General features: G+C 51.7%; 5 protein-coding genes across 6 annotated transcripts; 1 reads left to right on the top strand and 4 right to left on the bottom strand.

The window, feature by feature from the left end:
- Window positions 1-847: 847 nt before the first annotated feature.
- LOC100908133 (isovaleryl-CoA dehydrogenase, mitochondrial) lies at window positions 848-3083 on the bottom strand. Its single transcript, XM_003744985.2, has 7 exons — window positions 2718-3083; window positions 2523-2612; window positions 2191-2412; window positions 1865-2095; window positions 1590-1780; window positions 1228-1487; window positions 848-1110 (listed from the first exon to the last, which is right to left on the bottom strand). The coding sequence occupies exons 1-7, from the start codon at window positions 2841-2843 to the stop codon at window positions 974-976; spliced, it is 1257 nt and encodes a 418-aa protein (XP_003745033.1). The 5' UTR covers window positions 2844-3083; the 3' UTR covers window positions 848-973.
- Window positions 3084-3785: 702 nt separating this feature from the next.
- On the bottom strand, window positions 3786-7259 carry LOC100907894 (transketolase). The gene is made up of 4 exons (XM_003744983.1): window positions 7070-7259; window positions 5158-5873; window positions 4743-5042; window positions 3786-4629 (listed from the first exon to the last, which is right to left on the bottom strand). Exons 1-4 carry the CDS (start codon window positions 7150-7152, stop codon window positions 3881-3883), a joined length of 1848 nt encoding a protein of 615 aa, XP_003745031.1. The 5' UTR covers window positions 7153-7259; the 3' UTR covers window positions 3786-3880.
- Window positions 7260-9185: 1926 nt separating this feature from the next.
- On the bottom strand, window positions 9186-9954 carry UQCR-Q (Ubiquinol-cytochrome c reductase ubiquinone-binding protein). 2 transcript variants are annotated; one of them, XM_003744982.2, is made up of 3 exons: window positions 9902-9954; window positions 9456-9619; window positions 9186-9330 (listed from the first exon to the last, which is right to left on the bottom strand). In XM_003744982.2, the coding sequence occupies exons 2-3, from the start codon at window positions 9610-9612 to the stop codon at window positions 9236-9238; spliced, it is 252 nt and encodes an 83-aa protein (XP_003745030.1). In that variant the 5' UTR covers window positions 9613-9619; window positions 9902-9954; the 3' UTR covers window positions 9186-9235. The 2 variants fall into 2 exon arrangements, with proteins under 2 accessions (XP_003745030.1, XP_018495717.1); XM_018640201.1 differs by having other exon boundaries at window positions 9187-9330; window positions 9898-9943.
- A 729-nt stretch (window positions 9955-10683) lies between these two features.
- LOC100907613 (nucleoside diphosphate-linked moiety X motif 19) lies at window positions 10684-14317 on the bottom strand. The gene is made up of 6 exons (XM_003744981.2): window positions 14018-14317; window positions 12448-12608; window positions 12069-12293; window positions 11492-11778; window positions 11109-11398; window positions 10684-11017 (listed from the first exon to the last, which is right to left on the bottom strand). Exons 1-6 carry the CDS (start codon window positions 14046-14048, stop codon window positions 10794-10796), a joined length of 1218 nt encoding a protein of 405 aa, XP_003745029.1. The 5' UTR covers window positions 14049-14317; the 3' UTR covers window positions 10684-10793.
- Window positions 14318-18570: 4253 nt separating this feature from the next.
- LOC100901555 (oxytocin receptor-like) lies at window positions 18571-19554 on the top strand. Its single transcript, XM_003745023.1, has one exon. The coding sequence runs from the start codon at window positions 18571-18573 to the stop codon at window positions 19552-19554; it is 984 nt and encodes a 327-aa protein (XP_003745071.1).
- The last annotated feature ends 674 nt before the right edge of the window (window positions 19555-20228 follow it).

Here is a 20228-nt window from a genome sequence, read left to right as displayed (position 1 = left end):
ACAAATTTTATCGGTGGAGTTTTTCGGTGAGCAGATTGAAAAACTCGTCACGTTGTTGTTCGATGACGCATCGAGTCGCTTGATCAGTTGACTCGAATCGTACAGAGGGAGCCTCTGTTTTTCTGATCTCAATGTTCTCCCGACCCAAATGTATATACGTGAATCCATTGTGACGAATTCATTTTTTCGCTCTGATTGTCTTTTCAATTTGAAATAATAAAGTTTCTGAGTCTCCTCGACGAGACCTTCTCCCTCAAAAACGCTCGGAGGCATGCACATCGACGAAATATGGCGAATGAGTCTTCGGGGAGTCAAGATCCATTTTCGTAGCCTTCGGATGCCATGGGTAGTCCTCAGCCGTCACGCGGCGTCCCTAACCGAACTCAAAGAATTCAGTGCGAGGCTTGGGAAAGTGCGAGAATCAGCACCGTTTGAGCCCCGTTGCCATAGGTTTCAAGGATTCGTCCCGTGCTCCTCACGGATTCAGGCGAAATTACGTAACGCTTCGCCGTGCTCTAGCATCGTGCGCTGGATAGCGAAGCGCACCGGATGATCATGACTAGGGCCCGGATTTCTATGCATTTTCATACAAACGCATACTGCATATATCCGCATATATCCGCATATATCCGCATATATTCGCATATATTCGCATATATTCGGATATATCCGCATATTCATGCGCATATTTACGCGCATACTTATGGGCATGTTTCGCATGTTTTCACGCATATTTTTACGCATAGAAATCCGGGCCCTAATCATGACGATCGATCTCTGGAGAGGAGAATCGGACTCTCTGATCGCGGGGGACGCTTCTCTTCAAACAAAGATCGGTATCATATTGAAACCATGGCTTGAATTATTTATACTCAGAACTGTATCTATCTACAACCCTTCTGCCCTAAATGTAACTTGGTCCGGGGGAAAAGACGGGAATTATGTACAGAATCGAATCTCTCCCTACTTCTCCTCAACTCTTGTACTCGGCGTTCAGAGCACGGCCGATTATCAATCGTCGGATCTCGCTCGTTCCAGCTCCGATTTCGTATAACTTGGCATCGCGCAAGTACCGTCCGGTCGGATTATCGTTTATGTAGCCGTTCCCTCCTGGAAAGATTCTCGCGTGAGCGGAGCTCTCCACAACATGGAGAGCGGGTCAGTCCCACTGCTCCGAATAGCTTTGACGAGTCGAGACACGATCCAATAGTCGCTGGATTGACCTACCAAGCAGTTGGATTGCGTCCAGCGCAACCTGAGTCGCTTTTTCCGCGCAGTGTAGAATGACCCCGGCGCAATCCTTCGAGAGGACATGGCCTTGATCCACGGCTCGTGCAGTTGAATAGAGATAGCTCCGACAAGCGTTCGTCGTGGTGTACATGTCGGCGATCTTGGCTTGAACCATTTGGAACTTGCCGATCTCCTGACCGAACTGTTTCCTCTGGTGAACGTATTCGAAGGCGGCATCGCAGCTAGCCTGCATCAGACTGGTGGAATGACCCGAATTTTTAATCTTCCAGAATCGTTCAGACAAGCATCAATTTTGTCGAAGTTACGGAACACATCCGATTCTCGAGATTGTTACTCACCCTACAGGCCCGGCAGCCAGCACGAGACGTTCGAAATCGAGACCGCTCATCAAGACGTACATTCCCCTGTTGATTTCCCCAACCAAGTTCTCGGCGGGTATGCGACAGTTCTCGAAAACGAGCTCGCCCGTGGGCGATCCTCGCATTCCCAATTTATCAAGTTCCTGAGCTACCGTGAAACCAGGCGTTCCCTGTACATGCGAGAAATCAAGCTTCAGATCGCCTGCGCCCCGCACGCACGTCTAGCTATTGGAATCAGCGCATCGGCTGCTCACTTTTTCGACGATAAAGGCGCTGATTCCGTGCTGCTGCTTCTTTGCATTCGGATCGGTACGAGCGTACAGGAACAGCACGTCGCAGTTCGGACCATTGGTTATCCAGAATTTGCTTCCGTTCAGCACGTATTCGTCTCCGTCACGGACGGCCGTGAGCTTCATGGAACCGACGTCGGATCCCGACCCGGTTTCGCTCATAGCGAGGGCTCCGATGTGCTCTCCGTTGCACAGCTGCGCTCAAAGGGTGAGAAAGGATATCGGTCGTGGAGAGAGGATTTCGCGAAGATGTCCAGTTGGAAAAACTCAATATCGATTATTGCACCCACCTTCGGAAGATATTTTCTCCTCTGCTCTTCTGTGCCATTTTTGTGGATCTGATTCACACAGAGATTCGAATGTGCGCCATAACTCAGGGCGATAGAGCCAGAAGCTCGAGACATCTCCTCCATGATGATGATGTGATCTAGATAATTGAGTTCCGAGCCTCCATACTCGCTCTTGACGGTGACACCCAAGAATCCTTGCGAGCCGAGTTTCTTCCAGAAATCCTGGATGTTTGAGAATTCACTTTCAGTATTTATCATTGTATTATTTTCACCATCTCGAAGAGTCTGTCGACGCAGGGCTGTGCTAGCCGACGCAGGATCTATTTACGCACTCTGAATTGCCGAAAGTGATTAGTCTTGTCGATTTCCTGTGCGTGAGGCGCCAATTCTTTCTGGAAAAACTGGAAGGCGCTCTGCCGGAGCTGCAAAGTAAATACATTCTCTGTCCCTAAAATTTCCCGGGAGAGTATCGCTCACATGTCAGATTCCGGCACCGTTCTCCCCAGGAGAGTCGAGAAAAGCCTCACCTGTTGCTGTTCTTCCGTGAGACCGAAACAGACATCGGGTACGGGATAATGTGAAGCTAGTCTCGACGGTGGCCTCAGAGATAATCTGGGCACCGATCTGGCAAGTTGACGCAGTAGCGCGCTCATGATAGCTCGAGAGGCTGAAAACACTGCCGTCTGATCACCGTGAAGATCAGTGTGGTTGTGGAAGTGCAAGGAGCTCGAAGTCAGAACGTTCACTCCATCGAACTGATGAGGAAATTCATAGTGAGACCCGTTTCGCCAGGACCGAAGGTTAACTCAAGAAAGAGGAGAAGACTATCTGTCTGGCCCTCTTTTCGATACCGCAGATGTTTATCGTGTCGAGGAGGGCCTTCTCCATTATCGAGACATGCTTTGGTCAAGGGTACAGACAGACGTCGCTGTACAGCTAGTGGAGAGGGGAACCCGAAAGTGGATCGTCACGAGAGAACACGTCAACAGGCGGCGCCAACTTTGAACGTCGCGTCGGCCCCTTGACGATTCCGAATCCTGACAATTCTTTCCTCCGTTCATGATCAAGGCTGGCAGAGGCTCTTCCCCTTCTCGCCCCCCACCCCACCCGGTTCCCCATCAGCCGGTCGCCGGAGCTCACCGCGGATGACGTCGCTCCATGTTAAATCGTCATGAGCGAGTCGTCATCGCCTTCGCGCCTAATTAGGATCATGCATCTTCTTCAGGGATCGCTATGAACTGGGAGACCTAGTATTCTCGCTCCTCTACAATGCCGATGTTTTGACACGAATCGGGATTATTAGTCTTGCGTTTTGCCCCGAGGTTCCAAATAGAATCCAAGTCATCCCGATGGACGCGATGGACCTCGATTCCGACGGTTCCTCGCCCGTGGAGACCCTCAGCGAAGTCCGTATGGTCATATAACACTCCGATAAATGTCCGAATGTTTGGAATCCGGAGTTTCAGTCAGGGCTCAGACGCTCGATCGATGAGAGCTCCTCTAGAATTCACCGATTAGACTTGGATCCAACCCCCAGCGCGGGAGGAACCCTCCCGAATTCGAGGAGCTTATATCGAAAGTGGAAAAGCCTCCCATTTTTCCCTGCGAGAATCGTTGCGTTTATTTAGACTTGCGTCGACTCAACGAAATCCAAGCGGAAAACTTTGCCCAGCGTAGGCGGTGAGTGACCTCAGATTTCACGGACGGCTTGAGCGATGGATTTTGCTGAAATGCCAAAGACATCGAGAAGAACGGAAGGCGGTCCCGACCGGGGAATACCGCGCACGCAGAGATGTCGCAACTTGGTTCCTGGAGCCTGGGCCAGGACATGGGCGACGGCGTCCCCGATGCCGCCCTGCTCGTAGTGATCTTCAACAACGATGACGTTGTTGCCGCACTCTGCCGCGTTCTGCAAGATCGCGGTGCCGTCGATGGGCTTCACCGAGAAGATGTCACAAACTCGTATGTTCACACCCTCTTTGGCGAGAGTCTCGGCCGCCGCCAAAGCCTCGTGGAGGGTCACTCCAGCTCCGATCACGAGCGCTCTGTCGGAAGAGGACTTCCTCACGATTTTACACTTGCCAGGCTCGAAAACTTCATCGTTCGGATAGAGGATCGTCGTCGCAGGTCTAGAGGTTCTGATGAAAACAATGCCGTGGTAGTTGGCGGCGAGTTCGCAAGCACGTTCAGTAGACACCGCGTCGGACGGGTAGAAAACGAGCGATCCCGGAATCGATCGGAACATGGCGATGTCTTCGAGAGCCATCTGGGAGGGTCCGTCCTCCCCGATCGAGATCCCGGCATGAGAGCCGACGCATTTGACGTTCGCTTGGGAGATCGCTCCCATACGCAGTTGATCGAAGGCACGCGTGAAGAAGGCAGCAAACGTCGACACGAAAGGCACCGTACGTTTTCGGGTTCCGCATCCGACCGCAACACCTGCGAGAGAATCGTCTTTTGTATCGGATCGACCTGGATTTGAAAGATGGGCTGCGCGACGAGCAACGAGACCATCTTGGCTCGGGCCGTTCAGAGAGGAAACGCCAACGTACCGACGAGATTTTGTTCCGCGATGAAACATTCGATGAATCGATCTGGATGAGCTTTCTTGAACTTATCGGCGTAAGTTGAGTTCTTCGTCTCGGCGTCGAGAGCGATGACTCGGGTTGAGCCTTCGCCGAGCTTGGCAACCGCGGTTCCGTAGGCGAGACGTGTGGCGACCTTTTCCCCTTGGCTGTACGCTGGAGGTTTCGAGAGGGAGATGGCACTGGGTACCGTGGCGGGGGCCGAGATCGAAGGCGCTTTCATCGGGACTTTCGAGGGTCGCTTGTTCGACATTTTTCCTTCGATGGCTACGAAACGAGAAACATTCCGAAATTAGAAAAAGTAAATCTACGGTAAATGTCTGCGGAGGAATTCCTACTCGAGAACCTCTGCGTCCAGACATCGGAGTCAGAGATCGCTCACCTTGAATGGCGGCTGCGGCCTTGTCCCCCAGCGGCTTCCCGTGCCAGTTCTCCTGGTCCTCGATTCCGGGAATTCCTCTTCCTTTGAAGGTTTTCAGGATGAGCGCCGTCGGCTTGCCCTTGGTCGCTCGAGCCTCGGCGAAAGCAGCCTTCAGAGCCTTGACGCAGTGCCCATCGACAACGATAGAATGGAAGCCGAAAGCTTCACAACGGGCCTTGTACACGTCCATCTGGTGTTGGAGGCAGGTTGCTTCGCTCTGACCGAGACGATTGATGTCGAAGATGGCAACCAGATTGTCAAGTTTGTAGTGCTGAGCGAAATTCATCGCTTCCCAAACTGAGCCCTCCGCGGCTTCACCGTCTCCCATAATGCAGTAGACGCGGTAGTCCAGCTTGTCGAAGTGCTTTGCGGTGTACGCCATACCGGCTGCACAACTTAGACCTTGTCCGAGAGATCCGGTCGCCACATCAACGAACTCTAATTTCGGCGTTGGATGGCCCTCGAGTTCGCAGTCGATTTTCCGGAGATCCATGAGCCGTTCCTCGGGAAAGAGACCGGCGACTGCCCAAGCCGCGTAGAGGATCGGAGCTGCGTGACCCTTCGATAACACCAGTCGGTCCGAAGAAGCGTTCCTGGGATCGCTGAGTACTTGTTTCATCTCGTCGAAAAACAAAACCGACATAACCTCGGCGATCGAAGCACATGTTGTTGGATGCCTGGAAAAAGCAGTTCTCATGAAATTCAGCGAGCACTCAATGGATTCGGGAGCCGATATTCTATTTTGGAAAGCAGTCCCTCTGTTGACACTCGACATGACAAGAATTGCCGGATTATTCTCCTGCATCTCGGCGATGCCCCATCTCATTGACGTCGGCAGAGTTTCCGTTGACCGGTATCGCGAACTGACTATTACAGCAGGAAGCGCCTTGAGAAGATATTTTCTTAAGGGCGCGAAAAGATACAACCATTATCGCTGACGGAGCGACTTGAACGAGGAGACCAATGCCTCGATAGCGATTCAGGTTCGGGAGTCGCGTGAGAAAAACAGGAAGCGAAAATCAAGCTCGTTTGGTTCAGGCTCCTCAGTGGTCTCGGTATTCGAGCCTCGAGCCGAGGCAGGAATCGGGTTCGTTTCCTCGCGGACTCGTCGAGATCTGCTCGGAGAGTATTTATCCATCACAAGATATGATATGGAACCAGAGCTTGCGATGAGCTCAAGACGAAGTCGTAAACTTTGGCTAGTCCGCGAAGACCGACAGCTCGGCCGGACACGTGACCTTCGAAGTGTCGATCGGCCCGGGAAAAACGGAAGTCGGCGTCCGTATCGCATAAAATAGCGTCCTCACTGTCTATTCTTGGGGAGGTTCGCTTCTGTGGAAGGCTTCGACGAAACCGCGTGGGATTACGCCCCGATTACCGGGCCAGTATCCTCCGGCGATCGGCAAGCGACCATCCGAGAAAAGCGATGGCAGCGTGTAGCATCCGTTTGCATGGGATATTTCTGTCCACAGAGCTCCCAATCATCTCGATATGATAGCGGCTGTTCGCCACTGTGTTCACGGCGAACAGAAGAGAAAACAGGTCTCGAATAGGTCATTATCTTAGACATCGCTATTTCTGACCCGCTTAGGGTCGTTCCGCGCTCGTTTTTCTGCTACGAAGCAAACAGGAAAGTTTCATGCTCGGCCCTACGCACAGCTGTCAAGATGGTTCACGATTGACGATTCCGCCTGCTCGCGTTCGAAGGCACCTGTTGTTCAAGTGACGGGTGACTCCGAGCGACAGAATAAGTCAGACTCCGGTTTGCACCGACTTGAGGATTTGTCTATCACTACGATGCAAGTCGTATGGTCAGGATGAAAAATATTCCAGTTCCGACGCTGCGCAAGGCTCGCGCGATGAGTGGACTCACCCTGAATTCGATGCATTCGTACTCTGGATGGAGAGCACGCGGAGACGGTTGGCAACATCGTTTAGCACTTGATCGTCAGCCATTGCGGGAAAATAAAATCTCCTCGCTTCACTGGGATATGTCGTTGACAAGGTTGTGCTTGACAGTCGGTTCCGGCCGGCGGTTCTCGGTCGAAAGTGACTCCTGCAACAATCGCACGGGCGGTCTTAGACGTCCCGACTTGCGGGTAGTGGCGCCGGTGAGAGAGGAGGCAAGGAGTGGATTCCACAGGCAGCCCCGAATATTGCCGTTCGGAGCCTCTCGGGAGTGGGCTCCGATGGCTCAGTTCGCGGCTCCGCGAGGACACTCCCGCCTAGATCGAAGATAATTCTTCGGGCAGAATTTCCAAGCGGTCTTGAGGGCGAATTTCCTTCTGCACGCTGGACGATCGCCGAAGAATTGAGCGAGAGTCTTCGTTCAAAGCTCAGAGCCAGATCGCACGAAATACCCATGCTCAGTCTCGTTGGACCATTCCAGGATCCCTTTCCTCCCGGCTCCTTGTTTGCTCCCGCTCCCTGGTCGTTGTCAGTAAGCGTAGAAAGTTTCGTTTGACGGCACTACTTTCCCGGCCCCTAACGCGTGATGGCGTGCGCCTGCGCAGGAGATACCGCGCCGCATTTCAAACCCCTCTGTAGATATTCCTCCCTCGACCGGCTCTTCCACTCAATGCGTACTATGTATTCTCGAAATTGGCACGCTGATGTGGGAAATTTAGGTCGTTCGTTGAGCACAGTCTCCTCTATGCGAAGCTGTTCGAAACATCGTCTTTGATATCTGAAATCAGGCTAATTCTATGCATTTTGGAGGCATACGGGGAGAAACTGTCATTCATTGGTTATTGGTTTTGTTGGAAATAGAGAAACATAGTTAGCGATGCCTCCGAGTCACCCCGCGAGGACGCATCATCAATATCTAGAAGACCGCTCAAACATTCGCCTCGAGCTACCTGTCGTCGGTGCGGAATCATTGTAAATGGATTAAGCCGTCTTCAAGAGAAGCTAGCTAGAAGTCAGCCGGTCTCGGATTCTCATATCTAATTACATCCGGGTCTTATTGGCCCCGGGTCTGCGAAACAGTACGGAGTTGAGAATCAGAGCGGCTCCGCATACGCTTGCGCACGTCCACAAGTGCCGACAAAGCGCTTGGCTCGTGAGAGCCCAGTGTTTAATTCAAGGACCCTTAGTGTACGGGGGTGTGCTCATCAATCAAGTAAAAGGGGTGCCGGATCGGGCCCCTACATAGGTTCCCCTTTCTCATAAACCATAGTATAAGAAAAACAATCTTTCAATCAATAAACACACTGTTTTGCGGAAACTCTACCCGAGTGCTTCTTTATGGCTTGTAAGTACTAGATTCGGGAAATTCATCCTCCGCGTGGCTCACGACACCCTCCACGGAGTGGTCGACACGCGTCGGTCGCTTGAGCCAGATTCCTTGATCGATCTCCAAAACTGAACTCACATGAATTTTCGCAGCCGGAAGAGACCGGCCCGGAACTCCGAGGAGCTGGGGCACTCGTTTACGTTCCGCGCTGTCTCACTGAGGTTCTTCCATCCGACATTCCGAGTCCTTGCTATTCGACGGGTTCCAAGCGTGGACCCCAAAATCAGGAGTGGGCAATCGTTTTCGGCTAGCTCAAAGAATTTTCTCTAAACCTAAAGGGTTTTGTAGATGTCGGAGATCTCGCACCGAAAGTATGTGTACTGGGCGGGACTCATTTCCACAACGGGATAAAAGCACGAAAGCTGGAGCATACCTTGAGCTCCGCGGGTCCCAGTTTGCCCACCCCTGCTCTAGATCGCTCCTCCGCACGAGGAATGCATACGGTCCTGGGACAACCTCGGATCCGGGCGCAGCACTAGGGTTTCTCAGCATGCGAGCTGGGGATATTCGGGATGCCAATGCCTTCCCATTACCTATCTCGTCCTTATCTTCAGATCCCTCAAGGGCTCAAGGGGGCGTTCCCGAAAAATGCATGGACGGCCAGAGATTTCCATCCCGGGCTCACGTTGGTTCCAGACGCCGCGCTGCGGCTCAACCGAAGTCTCTGAAAGCTTCGACCAGGACAAGGCTCTCACTTTCTGATCGTACTAATATTTATTGGTAATAGAGCTCCATGCGTCCAACCTAAACATCATTTTCGTAATCCGCTGGGTTCTTCCGTGAGAGTCGCTTGTTCTCTTTCACCGCCCAGTCGTACAGAGCGTAGTAGAACAAGGCGGCTGAAATTAATCAATACAATAGAATGCTTCACCCTCGACGATGTTGTACTGGTGATTCCACAATCATTTCATGTTTAGGATTTTCGATGGTCCCGTCGGGAAAGCTAGCGAGATATTCTACTCACGTGGAAGGATGTAAAAGATTTGATCATTAATCCTCCTGACCATATTCGGGACTCCTTGGGAAATGATCCCTTTGAAGGGGTTCTGCTCATAGTGGCTCACCCTGTAGTACACGACCCCACGGATACCCTTGAAGAGATTTCCGAAGAACAACCCCATGGTGGAGCTAGGAAAAAAAAATATCGAGCTAATTCACGTGTGAGCTCTATTATTCAATATATTCGGATGATCAAGAGCTTCCGTTCGGAGTCAAGGCATCTGACGTTCTACAGAGAGTCTCCGTCGCGGAAACGTCGAACACCAGCATCCTCTGCCTGATTCTCCCGAGGGGTCACCAGACAAGGGGTGTTAGTCTCATGAGCGGCCGTTTCGCAATTCCCGGGGGAACGAGTCCTCTTGACCTACTCAGGAGGCAAAACACCACGGCGCTTATGGCGAAGAGACTCACTTTTTCGTCGCTCGAGTGTCCTGAGCTCTGAAGGACGATGGACGAAATCTGGTTCCCACAAAAACAAACAAGGTTTGTCGTCTGCTTGCCCGTGCCGCGAATTTCGAATCCCTAGAACCGGGCTCGCCGCGAAGCTGCCGAGGGCTCGAGAGCGCATCAAGGGCGGATAAAGTTGAAGTATTGCTGGATCGATGTCCGATGTTGGCACGAAGGCTTAGTTTATTGGCGGAAGATGACGTCTACAGCGTTGAGGTCGGAGTATCCATCGGCAGTGGACTGCTCTCTCGATCGGGAAAGCCCTTCTTTCTCCTGTAGGCTCCCTCCTCAATCTGGACATCGGATTGGAATTCCCCTGACAGTGAGAAACTTCTCGCCACAAGCCGGGAAGCCGTCAATTGTTTGAAGGTCAACACAGTACATAGGGACGTCGAGCTCTGAATTTTCCGCGAGATTATACCTTCTGAATCGCAATGAGTTGCTCAGGCAGAACGCTGTGAACGACTTTCATTGGAAAAAATACCACCGGTTTGCGGTTTCACGATCTAGACTCTGGAGAAGTCTTTCCCATGATCTCTGGACGGAGTTGGTTGCAACCGATAACGAGCCTCAGAAGGCGAAAGAATTACCGTCAATCGCCTCGGAAAATTCCACTCCCGCACAGGTCTCCCTATTGAGCAAATATCATGGAGCGTCATTGTTTGTTAAGACAAGTCGGAATATTTTATTTGAATGCGGTGGTAGAGAACGACGCAGATGGAGCTGGTTGATTGTTATTCCTCATCAATCTCAAGAGTTATCGGAGTGGAAATCTTTGACCGTCTCGAGGAGTCCACCGAAGTATAACACCATACATCCGATGCAGATGGCTGACCATCGGTGGGGACACATCCTATCAGAGCACAGATTGGAAGTTCAACTGGCTCGTTCCGACGTAACTTATCGGACAAGGAATGCCCCTCGGGGGCGGAATGTTACAATGGGCGCACGCGAAAGGTCCTTGAACGTCCATGCGATTCAGATGCTCGCAGCGTTTCCGCACCTCTTCCAGGGTGAATGGGTATTCTGGTCCCGGTCCATTCCCATAGATATCCGGTTCTGCGGGGTACAGATCATCACCTGCGAACGAGGAAATTGCAGAATTGGAACCGGGGTAGCGGAGGATTCCGGCGATATGAACTCTCCCCAGGCAGTCTCGCCCAAGACTCACCTGGCAGGAGGGCGACGACGCCATCGTTCGCCGCTCCGACGACGGGCATCCATCTCTCGACGCCGAGACGCTCGCGCTCTCGAGCCAACTTCGCCAAATTATTAAACGAGCTCATGGTGGCCAGTCTCGACATCTCGTACACTTGGGGAGGCGCCAGGAAAACGCTGCCGCCGCTGTACTCTTCGAGTATCGCCAGCGGAGTGGTCCATCGCAGCGTTACAACTTCACTCTGATCTAGGATCACGTTCGGCATCTGATCCAGACAGGCGACGTAAAACATGGTATCGTACCTGGAAGAGAGGGAGGGAATTTCTCTTGGAGGAATGTCTGCTGCGGAATATTCGAACGCTCCCCATCTCCCGGATATCGGCCGAGCCCCTCACCTGCGATGACCGACGCTGATCGGAGTCAGCCAGTCCCACCATTCGTGCATCACCCAGAGGTTCGGACATAGTTTGTTCGTCAAGCACAAGTCCAAGAAAGCCCTGGGCTCAGACCGGAGCTTCTGTCTCCAAGAGTTCTGGTCAATGTCCTGCTCGAATGCGCGCATCGGCGCGCTGACGTCGGGCTTGCTGCTTGTCACGAGCAGCACGCCCGTTTCTTCGAAGGCTTCTCGGATTGCGCAGATACGGAGCGCAATGTCGGCCGGGAGAAAGCCTTCCAGAATTTCCTGCAATAGGTTTAGTCTACTGATTTCCGCGGTCTGCGCGGGAGTTCGATGTGTCGGCGGTACTGGATCCCCGTAAAGGAATAAATGTAAAATTTCTGCAACGCTCTTCAAAGAGACGTCGGTCGGGGCGGAAACTTCGACAGCGATCAGAATATTTCGATGTTATCCATCGGTTCGATAAGCGACGCGTTGAGGAATTTACTCCCGGAGTACCGTATTCCTGGGCGATCCCTTGGCGTGTTCCTATGTGAACAATAACGCTCCGTCAAGAGAATAATGACCGAATGTACCTTCTTCTCGTTGTGAGAGATGGTCATCGGCTCCTCAATCATTGGCGGCCTCGGTCCCTGCACGCAGTCGACAAACTCGCTTCGGAGCGTATCGAATGAAATCCCACACTGCTCGAAAACTTTAATCCACTCCAAGGAGAAATCCGACTTTTCCGCGAGTCCACCCGGATAGACGTAAGCGTTAGCCATGAAGGAGGAAAGCTGACTGCGCTTCACCATCAGGACCTGTGAATTGAGGAAACACGGACTCTTTACGTCTTGAGCGGCTGGATCCTGTTGAGGAAGCCTGTCACGGAGAGCTCCCCGCGCGACCATGGATACGCGCCAGTTTTACAGTCTCAATTGGAAAACTAGAAAAATTTTGAATCGAAGCACATACTTTGTAATCGAACCGTGAGATCCCATTGGTCGTCTGGGAGCCGTTGGCCCATTTTGTCGCAATCATCGTGTCCGCCAGGTCATTACCCACAACGTCGGACATCGGACTGCGACAAGCTAAAATAAGACTTGCAGCTTCCCGCCACGGTGGCGCATTCATTGCTGTGGACAAAAAGAGAGTTTCAAAATGTGTGAACTTCGCTCTTGACCGAGCCACTGATCATGATGATTTCCGAAAATGTCTTCTTAACGTGTACATCTGGTCGCTCGCACCATAACTCCTATTGAGGTATCCGTGCCGCCAGAATGAGGGCAACCAGCGTTTCGCTCAATTTGCCGTGATCCCGGATTTTGGGACGGTTAGAGGAGGCCGGGAGTAAGAGTTTTCGGCGTCGAACATAATTTGAGGAAAACTATTCGGAAACAATCGCACGGAGGGAACACCACACTCGCAGGTTGCCGGACGCTTATCACCGCATCCGGGACCGGGAGAGAAAAACTCGGTATTTCGGGCGATCCTCCTTCAGTTGTGATTTCCGTAAGACTCTGCTCCAAATAAACTCGAGGCTCCGTGGAAAAAATTGACCAAGCATCGGGTGGGGGTTTTCTCCTTAGGAAAAAATCTCGTATTCCGCGCGACGGTTACGCGGATCGGAGAGAGTGAAATCCCTCCGGAAAGAAGCGAATAACCTCGAAGCGTTCGCCACGGCCACTTTTTGAAGCTCAAGTTCGAGGTCGAATGAGCTTCTGATGAACGCGGATACGCTCGGCAGCGGTCAATATCTCGCGAGCCTTCACCGCACAGACGCCTTGAAAGCGGTGAAGGTTTACTTCGGGACGCCGCTTCGGAATTCAGTCTGGCAATTGAGAAATCTTATTCGGTAGGGTTTCGAAACCACGTTCCACTGACGGCTTTCGGGGAACGTTCGATTCCGAACGAAGGAACGTCGGACGGCATGGTAGGAAAACGAAACAGAGTGATAGAAAGAACAGCTCAGATCTCAGATAACCTAAGATAGTTGTCGTTCACGCAATACTGATTGCACGGAAATTCCTCCTCCAGTTCCGCAACATATGTTGCTGCGGAGCGAAGTGTCGATGGAGTGTCGGTTATTGGTCCCGCCCGGAAAAAGCACAAAGTTGAAGCAAACAGGAAAGCTATTTCTGGATTCAGCTCGGACAACACGCCCAGAGGCAAAATTAAAACGTCCGCTCCCGTGGTTGTACGGCTCGGCATGCATGTTATCGGCGAATTTCTCCCCGTCGCGAGTCGAACTGTGTCATCGATACATTTCCACGAAGAGCGCTGAGGATGCGGTCGGAGCGAGAAATTGAAACGCATCGTCCCAATCGAGACCCTCAAGAGGGTCTCCCTAGCGTTTCAATCGGAGTTTGGAAGGGGCTCTTCCATCGTGATTGGCACACTTCGGCTCGAAGACGAATCTAGGCTTCGCTGATCATAGCTAAGCACCGAAGAACCGATCGGAAAGCAGTGTCTTTCGGCAAGCCCTCAACTGACGGGTGCTTAGACCCGGGTCACGGAGTTGACATTCTTTTCCTTTTTTACTCACGGTGTCTGATTTTCGGGTTATCCTGAGGCATTTTCACTAGGTTTCCGAACCAGAGTCCAGCTCTTGTCGTTGAGGGAGTCGGAAGAATAAGATCTGGGTGCTGGTCACGACGCTGAGGTCTCCGAATGAAATGTTTTCGTCTAGGATCGCGACCGAAACAGACTAAATCATTTCGCCACCGGCATCCAACACGGAATTATTGCCTTTACCAACACAAGCACAGCGAGAAATGCTCCACCGACGACCCGTTTCGTTTCGACGAATCTAGCCACCAGCAGCGGCTGTCAGTCCATCGACCAACTGAAGTTTTGTGCGATGCGTGAGGAGCAGACACAACGTGGACCAAGGGAGAGGAGGAAGCCTTCGCTGCGAAAAGAACAGAAAGACCATCACCGTCTCCGGGCGGATCCTCTCGATCTCAAATCGGATGTGGGTACGTGCAAGAGCAGACTTACTTCGTCAGTCTCTCTCACCGTTCTCGAGAGAAGTCAGCGGATACTCGCCGGAATCTCGAAGAGGCTCGAGACAGATGGCGATCAGCGAGCTCGGGGTCATTCCTTAATCATCACGGATGTTCGAACGCACTTCGAGGGGTCTCTAATATCTGCCCCCCGAACATGATCCGAATTGGAGGGAGCTCGGGTCGATGAGGTTTCTTATCCGAACGGAGCTCAAGAGCAAATGATGACTCCGAACAGTCAGAATCAATTACCCTGTATTCGAAACGATGCATTTCGGGAGAAACCCATCTCATCAGCACCGGTACATCACTGCTCAGTGGATGGAGCATTCTGGATACTTCCGTCTGTGGTGCTGTGATTTCGCTTTCGAGGGTATTCTGTGATCTGCGGGAGCTTCGTACTCTCCCAGGCTCGAATGGAAAGATCAATAATCCAGAAGCAGCATGACGAGGGGGATAGGTATCCGAAATGGAAAAGTTCTGATATTCTCGTAATTGGCGTTCCGATCGAAGGGGGAGCGGGGGAAGTCGAAGCGGGCACCCAGTTCCGATCGTCGTAAAATGGATCTCTCCCTAATCAATCCATCTTACTAGATCTGGCCGTGTATGTGAACCGGAGCTGGTCCATGCGCTCTAACCGGCGCGAGTGCTTACATTTTGCATCCGGCATGCGGAATCGGAGAAGGAAGGAACCTTCCGACCACAAAAGCTCATTCAGAGCCTTGACCAAAAGGAAATATTCTCGAATCCAGAATCGGTCGGAATCTCGGTAATCAGATTGGACTCGCCGACCCGAGAACCGTGCCCGAATCTTTTCTTCGACAGTCTCGGTTGCAGTCGGGGAACGGGAGACCTCTCGGCAGCGAATACGGGAAACTTCACTGTCATCCTGTAATGAAGTATCAAGCATCAGCCATCTTAGCTTTCCCTGAGACGATTACATCATCACAATTTTTCCGTGGACGATCCTTGGAGAAAGGACCTCAGAACATCTTGCAGTTTCGGAACCGGACGTTTCGAATGTTCAAGGTGAGTGCATAGGTGGGTCTGGCAGAGCCTCGACTCGGAGATCTTAGACTTAGACGATGTGGGGTTTCCGAATGGAAGGGGATCCCTCCAAGCGGTTACAGTCGCTTCGCGCTCCAGATTACTTGATGGAACGAAGCCTCTTTTCTGAAACACTCGTCTTCGCCGACATGTTTGAACGAACTAAGTCTTCCGTTCGGAGCTCACAAGGAGTCAGCGTCTGTCAGATGTTCATAATTCGTGTCGTCGAATCTTGGAACGGCTTGCATGAATCCTTTGTGTGAAGAGCACAAGAGTGTGAACGGATCTAGCCATAGCGTGCCCTGCGGACGGGCTTGTGCGTGAACCAATTCTTCGACAAGGCGCTTTCCCAGCAAGAGAGCCTTAATGAGAGCATTCCGGTGATCAAATCCGTCGCATATTCGAAACTTGACCAGCTATCGACTGGTATATGCGCTCAGATAAAGTTAAGCAGAGAGTCTACTGTACTACTTCCGTGCAAGGTCTTGATGCCAATGTTGCGACGAATAAGGAGCTGTCTGCGCGAATCATGTTGCTCCCATCCATTACGGAAGACTGATGAATGCTCACGATTATCTGGCAAGATCATGACTCGATAGGGCGATTCGACGAGATGTGTTAATGAAGGTGTAGATTTCGGTGAGACGCTGGACTACAGCGCCGGCGTCAGAAACTCCGTCAGAGCGAAGAGCTTTCATAGCCGCGAGAAAATAATGTTTATGAGAAGGTTCCCACTCAAGTGGCCCGCAAGAGTTTCCTTGATTTTGGGTGGTTTGCTGTTCTGCTCTTCTTACCAGTCTCACCGGGTCATCGCCGGACTGAAGGCTTCCTGCCTCAGGCGAAAGATCGTTCAACACCAGTCATCATAGAATTTTTTCCATCTTCAGTCGACTGGGAATAATCTTGCCTGCCTGGATCCGTCAGAATTTATTATCCAACTCACACGGCGAACTCTTCGCTATAAACGACATGCCCCCTGCGCCCTTCAGGCGCCGAAGACAGGTCCAATTAGAGATACTGTTTCGAGCTAACAGGCATCCTCCCATCCGCTTCTGAAGTAAAAAGCTCTCATCACTGACTGAGTTCCGTCTTTCGACCGTGGCGATGCTCCAGGTCTCGTTCGGTGAAACCCCAGAAGGATGGGGACGTTTTCAGCTGATGGAGTCGAGCCCGTACCTATAGTGTAGGAGAATATTTAATGTTTAAATTTCAAATACAGGTCAGCCATAGTCACCGTTGGGCTTCCGAAACGCTGGGCGCCTCCACGAAAAAATAAACGAATAACGATCGGGTACACTTGAAGAGAGCCATACGCTTAAGACCGTCAAGAGGCATCGACCTAATCGATAGAGCGGAACATCGCGGGGACGTGGTCCCTTCTGGGCAGTATTTCCGCGCCATTCGATGACTTCAATGGTGCGATGAGTTGTCCGGAGTCAGCTCTTCATGTTCACTGGCAACGGTTCCATCCGTCTGCGACTCCGTGAAATTCGTTCTCTTCTAGGAAAATTTCTCTCCGCAGTAATCGGCTCCCGAAGTGTGTCCCGAATCGTGAAGTCATGCTGAGTAGCGCCAGACGCCGCGCTACGCGAACAGTTCTGAAATAACTAACCCGCTCAGAATTCGGAAGCAGACGTTGACGAACAGGGAAGAACCAGACATGCTTCTATGAATTCTGCTCCAATTTGATTCGCATCAGAAACAGACCGAGATTGAGATGCACAAATCTGCAGAGCCGGATTCCCTCGTGCATCGAGAGTCGTTGATCTTGGGGGTTCTGGTAACTGCCTAAGACAGGGAGTCCTTTCAACATATTTGATCCGCGTTTGAATCAGTCGAAAACGGCTCATTCTCAGAGATGTGGATTCCGGAACCGAGCATGAATAAATGCTCGACTCGGGATTTGAACTGTCGATTCTTTATTCTAATAAATTCGAGCATCTGATAGTGGGCCCCGAGAAGTACGTATCTCCCCATATTGTACTCCTGAACGTCGCGTCGCCTGGATTCCGAGTGGCAAGGTGTGATTTTTAATGGGGAATCATACCTAGCAATGCGAGTGAGCTGCGGACGATCGGCACGATAGTAATGTACGTGATGGTCGTCGGGATTCGACCCGTTTCCACAGGGAAGTCGCGTTTCTCACGGGAACAGCGGGGTACCTGGCTCCGGGCTGAGTCGGCATGCGGCACATGACCATAGAAAATCGACCCCGAATCCTGCAGAAAATTCTCTCCAGAACCTCACAGACAGAAGCTCGCTTTTGGAGTGAAAGAGAATTAGGAGGTGCGGTTTCGGGAAGGCGAATTTTCCGGCTGAGCGCGCTGTATTATCCTCTCGCTAACAGCGGAGCTCTTCGCGTGGACGCAAAAAACCGAAACTCTGAAGTCCCGAAATTTTGCGCCGTGTCACATCGAATGATGCCGATCTTTCTCAGCGATACCCGAGGATGTCAAGCTGCTTTAATGATGTCCGCGGAAGCAGGGTTTCCTCGCTGCAATCCTTGTGAGCCAGATCGAGGTTTCACACATTGGCTGGCTGGCTCCATTGAGTGCTGCTCCTCTTTAGTTTTTTGGCCACTGAGCATTTTTCTTTGATTTCCATCCGAATGAATTCTCCGGTGTTCTGACCTCTGCCGACATCTCAGAGAAATACCGAGATGAAACATCCACATGGTGTCTCCTTCAGCTCTCGTTTTGTCAATCTCCGCTCCATAATCTATTGATGTCGAAACGTTGATCAGAGAGAGAAAACTCGATTGATGAGCGGAGAACCGGCCGGTAGGGAATTCAGCTCCCTGAGCTAGAGATTCCCGACTTGGGTCGACCCTTTGCCTGGAGAGGGACGCTGAACTCTCCCTCTTCGGATGTCAAGAAAACTTTCCCTCGTGGAGGCTGCTCAGTCCCTGAGCGTGGACTCGACATGGTGACAGCAACTCTTTTCCGCATCTTTCGACCCCTTCGGCTGTGACGAGTGGATAATCTGATAACGGAACCCCGAATCAGGCGCCCGTCTGAGGCGAAGAAAATCACTCGACTCTCAATAGATGAATAGCTCCGCGGGAAACTTCGGAGACGCCCGAGACGAGACGATCGCTCATGTCAGAATCACAGTATTGTGCTTCTGTTTGTTGTTTACGCTGGGTGGAAACCTATTCGTTTTCCTGCTCGTCACCCGAAACAGGCCGAAATCCGTGCATCAACTCCACATCTATCACTTCATGGTGCACCTATCCCTGGCCGACATGCTCGTCGGCGTATTCAACATCCTGCCTCAGATCGTTTGGGAAATCTACTTCCGTTTCCGTTGGGGGAACATCGCCTGCAAGTTCGTCAAGTTCATGCAGATATTCGTCCTGTACCTGTCAACGTATACTCTTGTCGGACTATCTTTGAACAGTTCTTTAGTGGTGCGCTCTGGAAGCAGCAGTACTTCCTCGAGACTGTGGGTGATCCTTGGCGCCGGATGGTTCCTTTCAGCTCTTCTGGCCTCCCCACAAGTCTACATATTCTCATTCAAACAACTTTCCAACGGTGTCTACGATTGCTGGGGAACTTTCGACCCCCCGTTGACCAGCGTACGCTACGTCGTGTATTTCATTGCGATGGCACTCATCGTTCCCGCCCTGATCATGGGTGCCTGTTATTCGTATCTGTGCCGGGCCTCCTCGAAACGATTGATGAGCGATGCCAAACTGAAAACCATCCGGATGACTATGGTGATGGTTTTAGTTTTCGTTCTATGCTGGACCCCGTTCTGTTGTGCTCAGCTGTACCTGGTGTTCGGTGGAGAAGAAGCGTCGACTTTCGTGACCATGTGCCTTATGGTGCCGAATTTGAACTCGTGCGCGAATCCGTGGGTGTACCTCAGCTTCAGTACCGATCTCCGACGACGTCTCGTGAACTTTTGCTCACTGATCCATCTCCGTGGAAATAGGTACGGCGAGGAAAGTCGCAAACCTTGCACGCGGGCCAATGCCATCGTGTGTGAGAAACCTGCCCGACAGCTGAGGGGTTACAGGATCAGCTGACAGCAACTCGGCAACGGTCCGTGCTATCCACCGCGTCAGGAAATATGAAGCGACCTTTCCATATGAACAAAGAACCAGCGGGAATCTCTCCCGCGCTTGGGCGAAACGAGCCCGTTGATTTTAAGAATAACTCCGCTTCGTGGAACTCCCGCAAATTTTCTGCGTTGAGACGCGCCGAGCTCGTGAGCTCGGCCCGCAGCACGTTGTTCACGACACCGAGCGAACGAGAAGCCGAGCGGAACGCCTCACTGCGTCGAGGCGTCGCACAGTGGTCGGAAACCACGGAAAATCATAACTTCTGAACGGCTGGACCGATTTCGCTGAAATTTTTATGGTGGGTTATTGGGCCTAAAACGCAACTTTTGAGGATATAACTGGGTCTGGGTTTGACCCCGGTGACCCCGGGAATCGAAATTTTTCCACTAAATCGGCGATTGCGGCTAAACGGCGGAACCGATTTTGGATTTCTTGGTGGCGTTGGAAAGCTGAGTGAATTTCGCATCTTTTTGTCTCTTGAGAGTTTGACCTATGACCTTTCGTAAGCGAGCTAGCGGCCGATTCTTAGAAGCGCCGATATCTCCACGAAAATGCTTCGTTTTTTATCGCAAAAACGATTACGGTGTGGAATTGGATGATCTACCCGTTTCTGACGATATTACAATCATTTAGTAAAG

The sequence above is a fragment of the Galendromus occidentalis genome, unplaced genomic scaffold (assembly GCF_000255335.2).
Source record: "Galendromus occidentalis unplaced genomic scaffold, Mocc_1.1 scf7180000077476, whole genome shotgun sequence".
Lineage (NCBI taxonomy): Eukaryota > Metazoa > Arthropoda > Arachnida > Mesostigmata > Phytoseiidae > Galendromus > Galendromus occidentalis.
This window is presented reverse-complemented; position numbering and strand designations above follow the sequence as displayed.

What these genes read in the sequence shown, in the direction of transcription:
- LOC100908133 (XM_003744985.2), bottom strand. Translation starts at nt 2,843, where the DNA reads ATGAGCGCGCTACTGCGTCAACTTGCCAGATCGGTGCCCAGATTATCT. An exon ending in GGAGAAAATATCTTCCGAAG is followed by an intron (nt 2,096 to 2,190) that starts GTGGGTGCAATA and finishes CTTTGAGCGCAG; the next exon opens with CTGTGCAACGGAGAGCACAT. An exon ending in GCGCCTTTATCGTCGAAAAA is followed by an intron (nt 1,781 to 1,864) that starts GTGAGCAGCCGA and finishes TCGCATGTACAG; the next exon opens with GGAACGCCTGGTTTCACGGT.
- LOC100907894 (XM_003744983.1), bottom strand. Translation starts at nt 7,152, where the DNA reads ATGGCTGACGATCAAGTGCTAAACGATGTTGCCAACCGTCTCCGCGTG. An exon ending in ACGAATGCATCGAATTCAGG is followed by an intron (nt 5,874 to 7,069) that starts GTGAGTCCACTC and finishes TGCTTTTTCCAG; the next exon opens with GCATCCAACAACATGTGCTT. An exon ending in GGCCGCAGCCGCCATTCAAG is followed by an intron (nt 5,043 to 5,157) that starts GTGAGCGATCTC and finishes CTCGTTTCGTAG; the next exon opens with CCATCGAAGGAAAAATGTCG.
- LOC100901555 (XM_003745023.1), top strand. Translation starts at nt 18,571, where the DNA reads ATGAATAGCTCCGCGGGAAACTTCGGAGACGCCCGAGACGAGACGATC.
- LOC100907613 (XM_003744981.2), bottom strand. Translation starts at nt 14,048, where the DNA reads ATGCCTCAGGATAACCCGAAAATCAGACACC. An exon ending in TAACCCGAAAATCAGACACC is followed by an intron (nt 12,609 to 14,017) that starts GTGAGTAAAAAA and finishes TTTTGTCCACAG; the next exon opens with CAATGAATGCGCCACCGTGG. An exon ending in TCTCTCACAACGAGAAGAAG is followed by an intron (nt 11,779 to 12,068) that starts GTACATTCGGTC and finishes AACCTATTGCAG; the next exon opens with GAAATTCTGGAAGGCTTTCT.
- UQCR-Q (XM_003744982.2), bottom strand. Translation starts at nt 9,612, where the DNA reads ATGGGGTTGTTCTTCGGAAATCTCTTCAAGGGTATCCGTGGGGTCGTG. An exon ending in AATCTTTTACATCCTTCCAC is followed by an intron (nt 9,331 to 9,455) that starts GTGAGTAGAATA and finishes GATTAATTTCAG; the next exon opens with CCGCCTTGTTCTACTACGCT.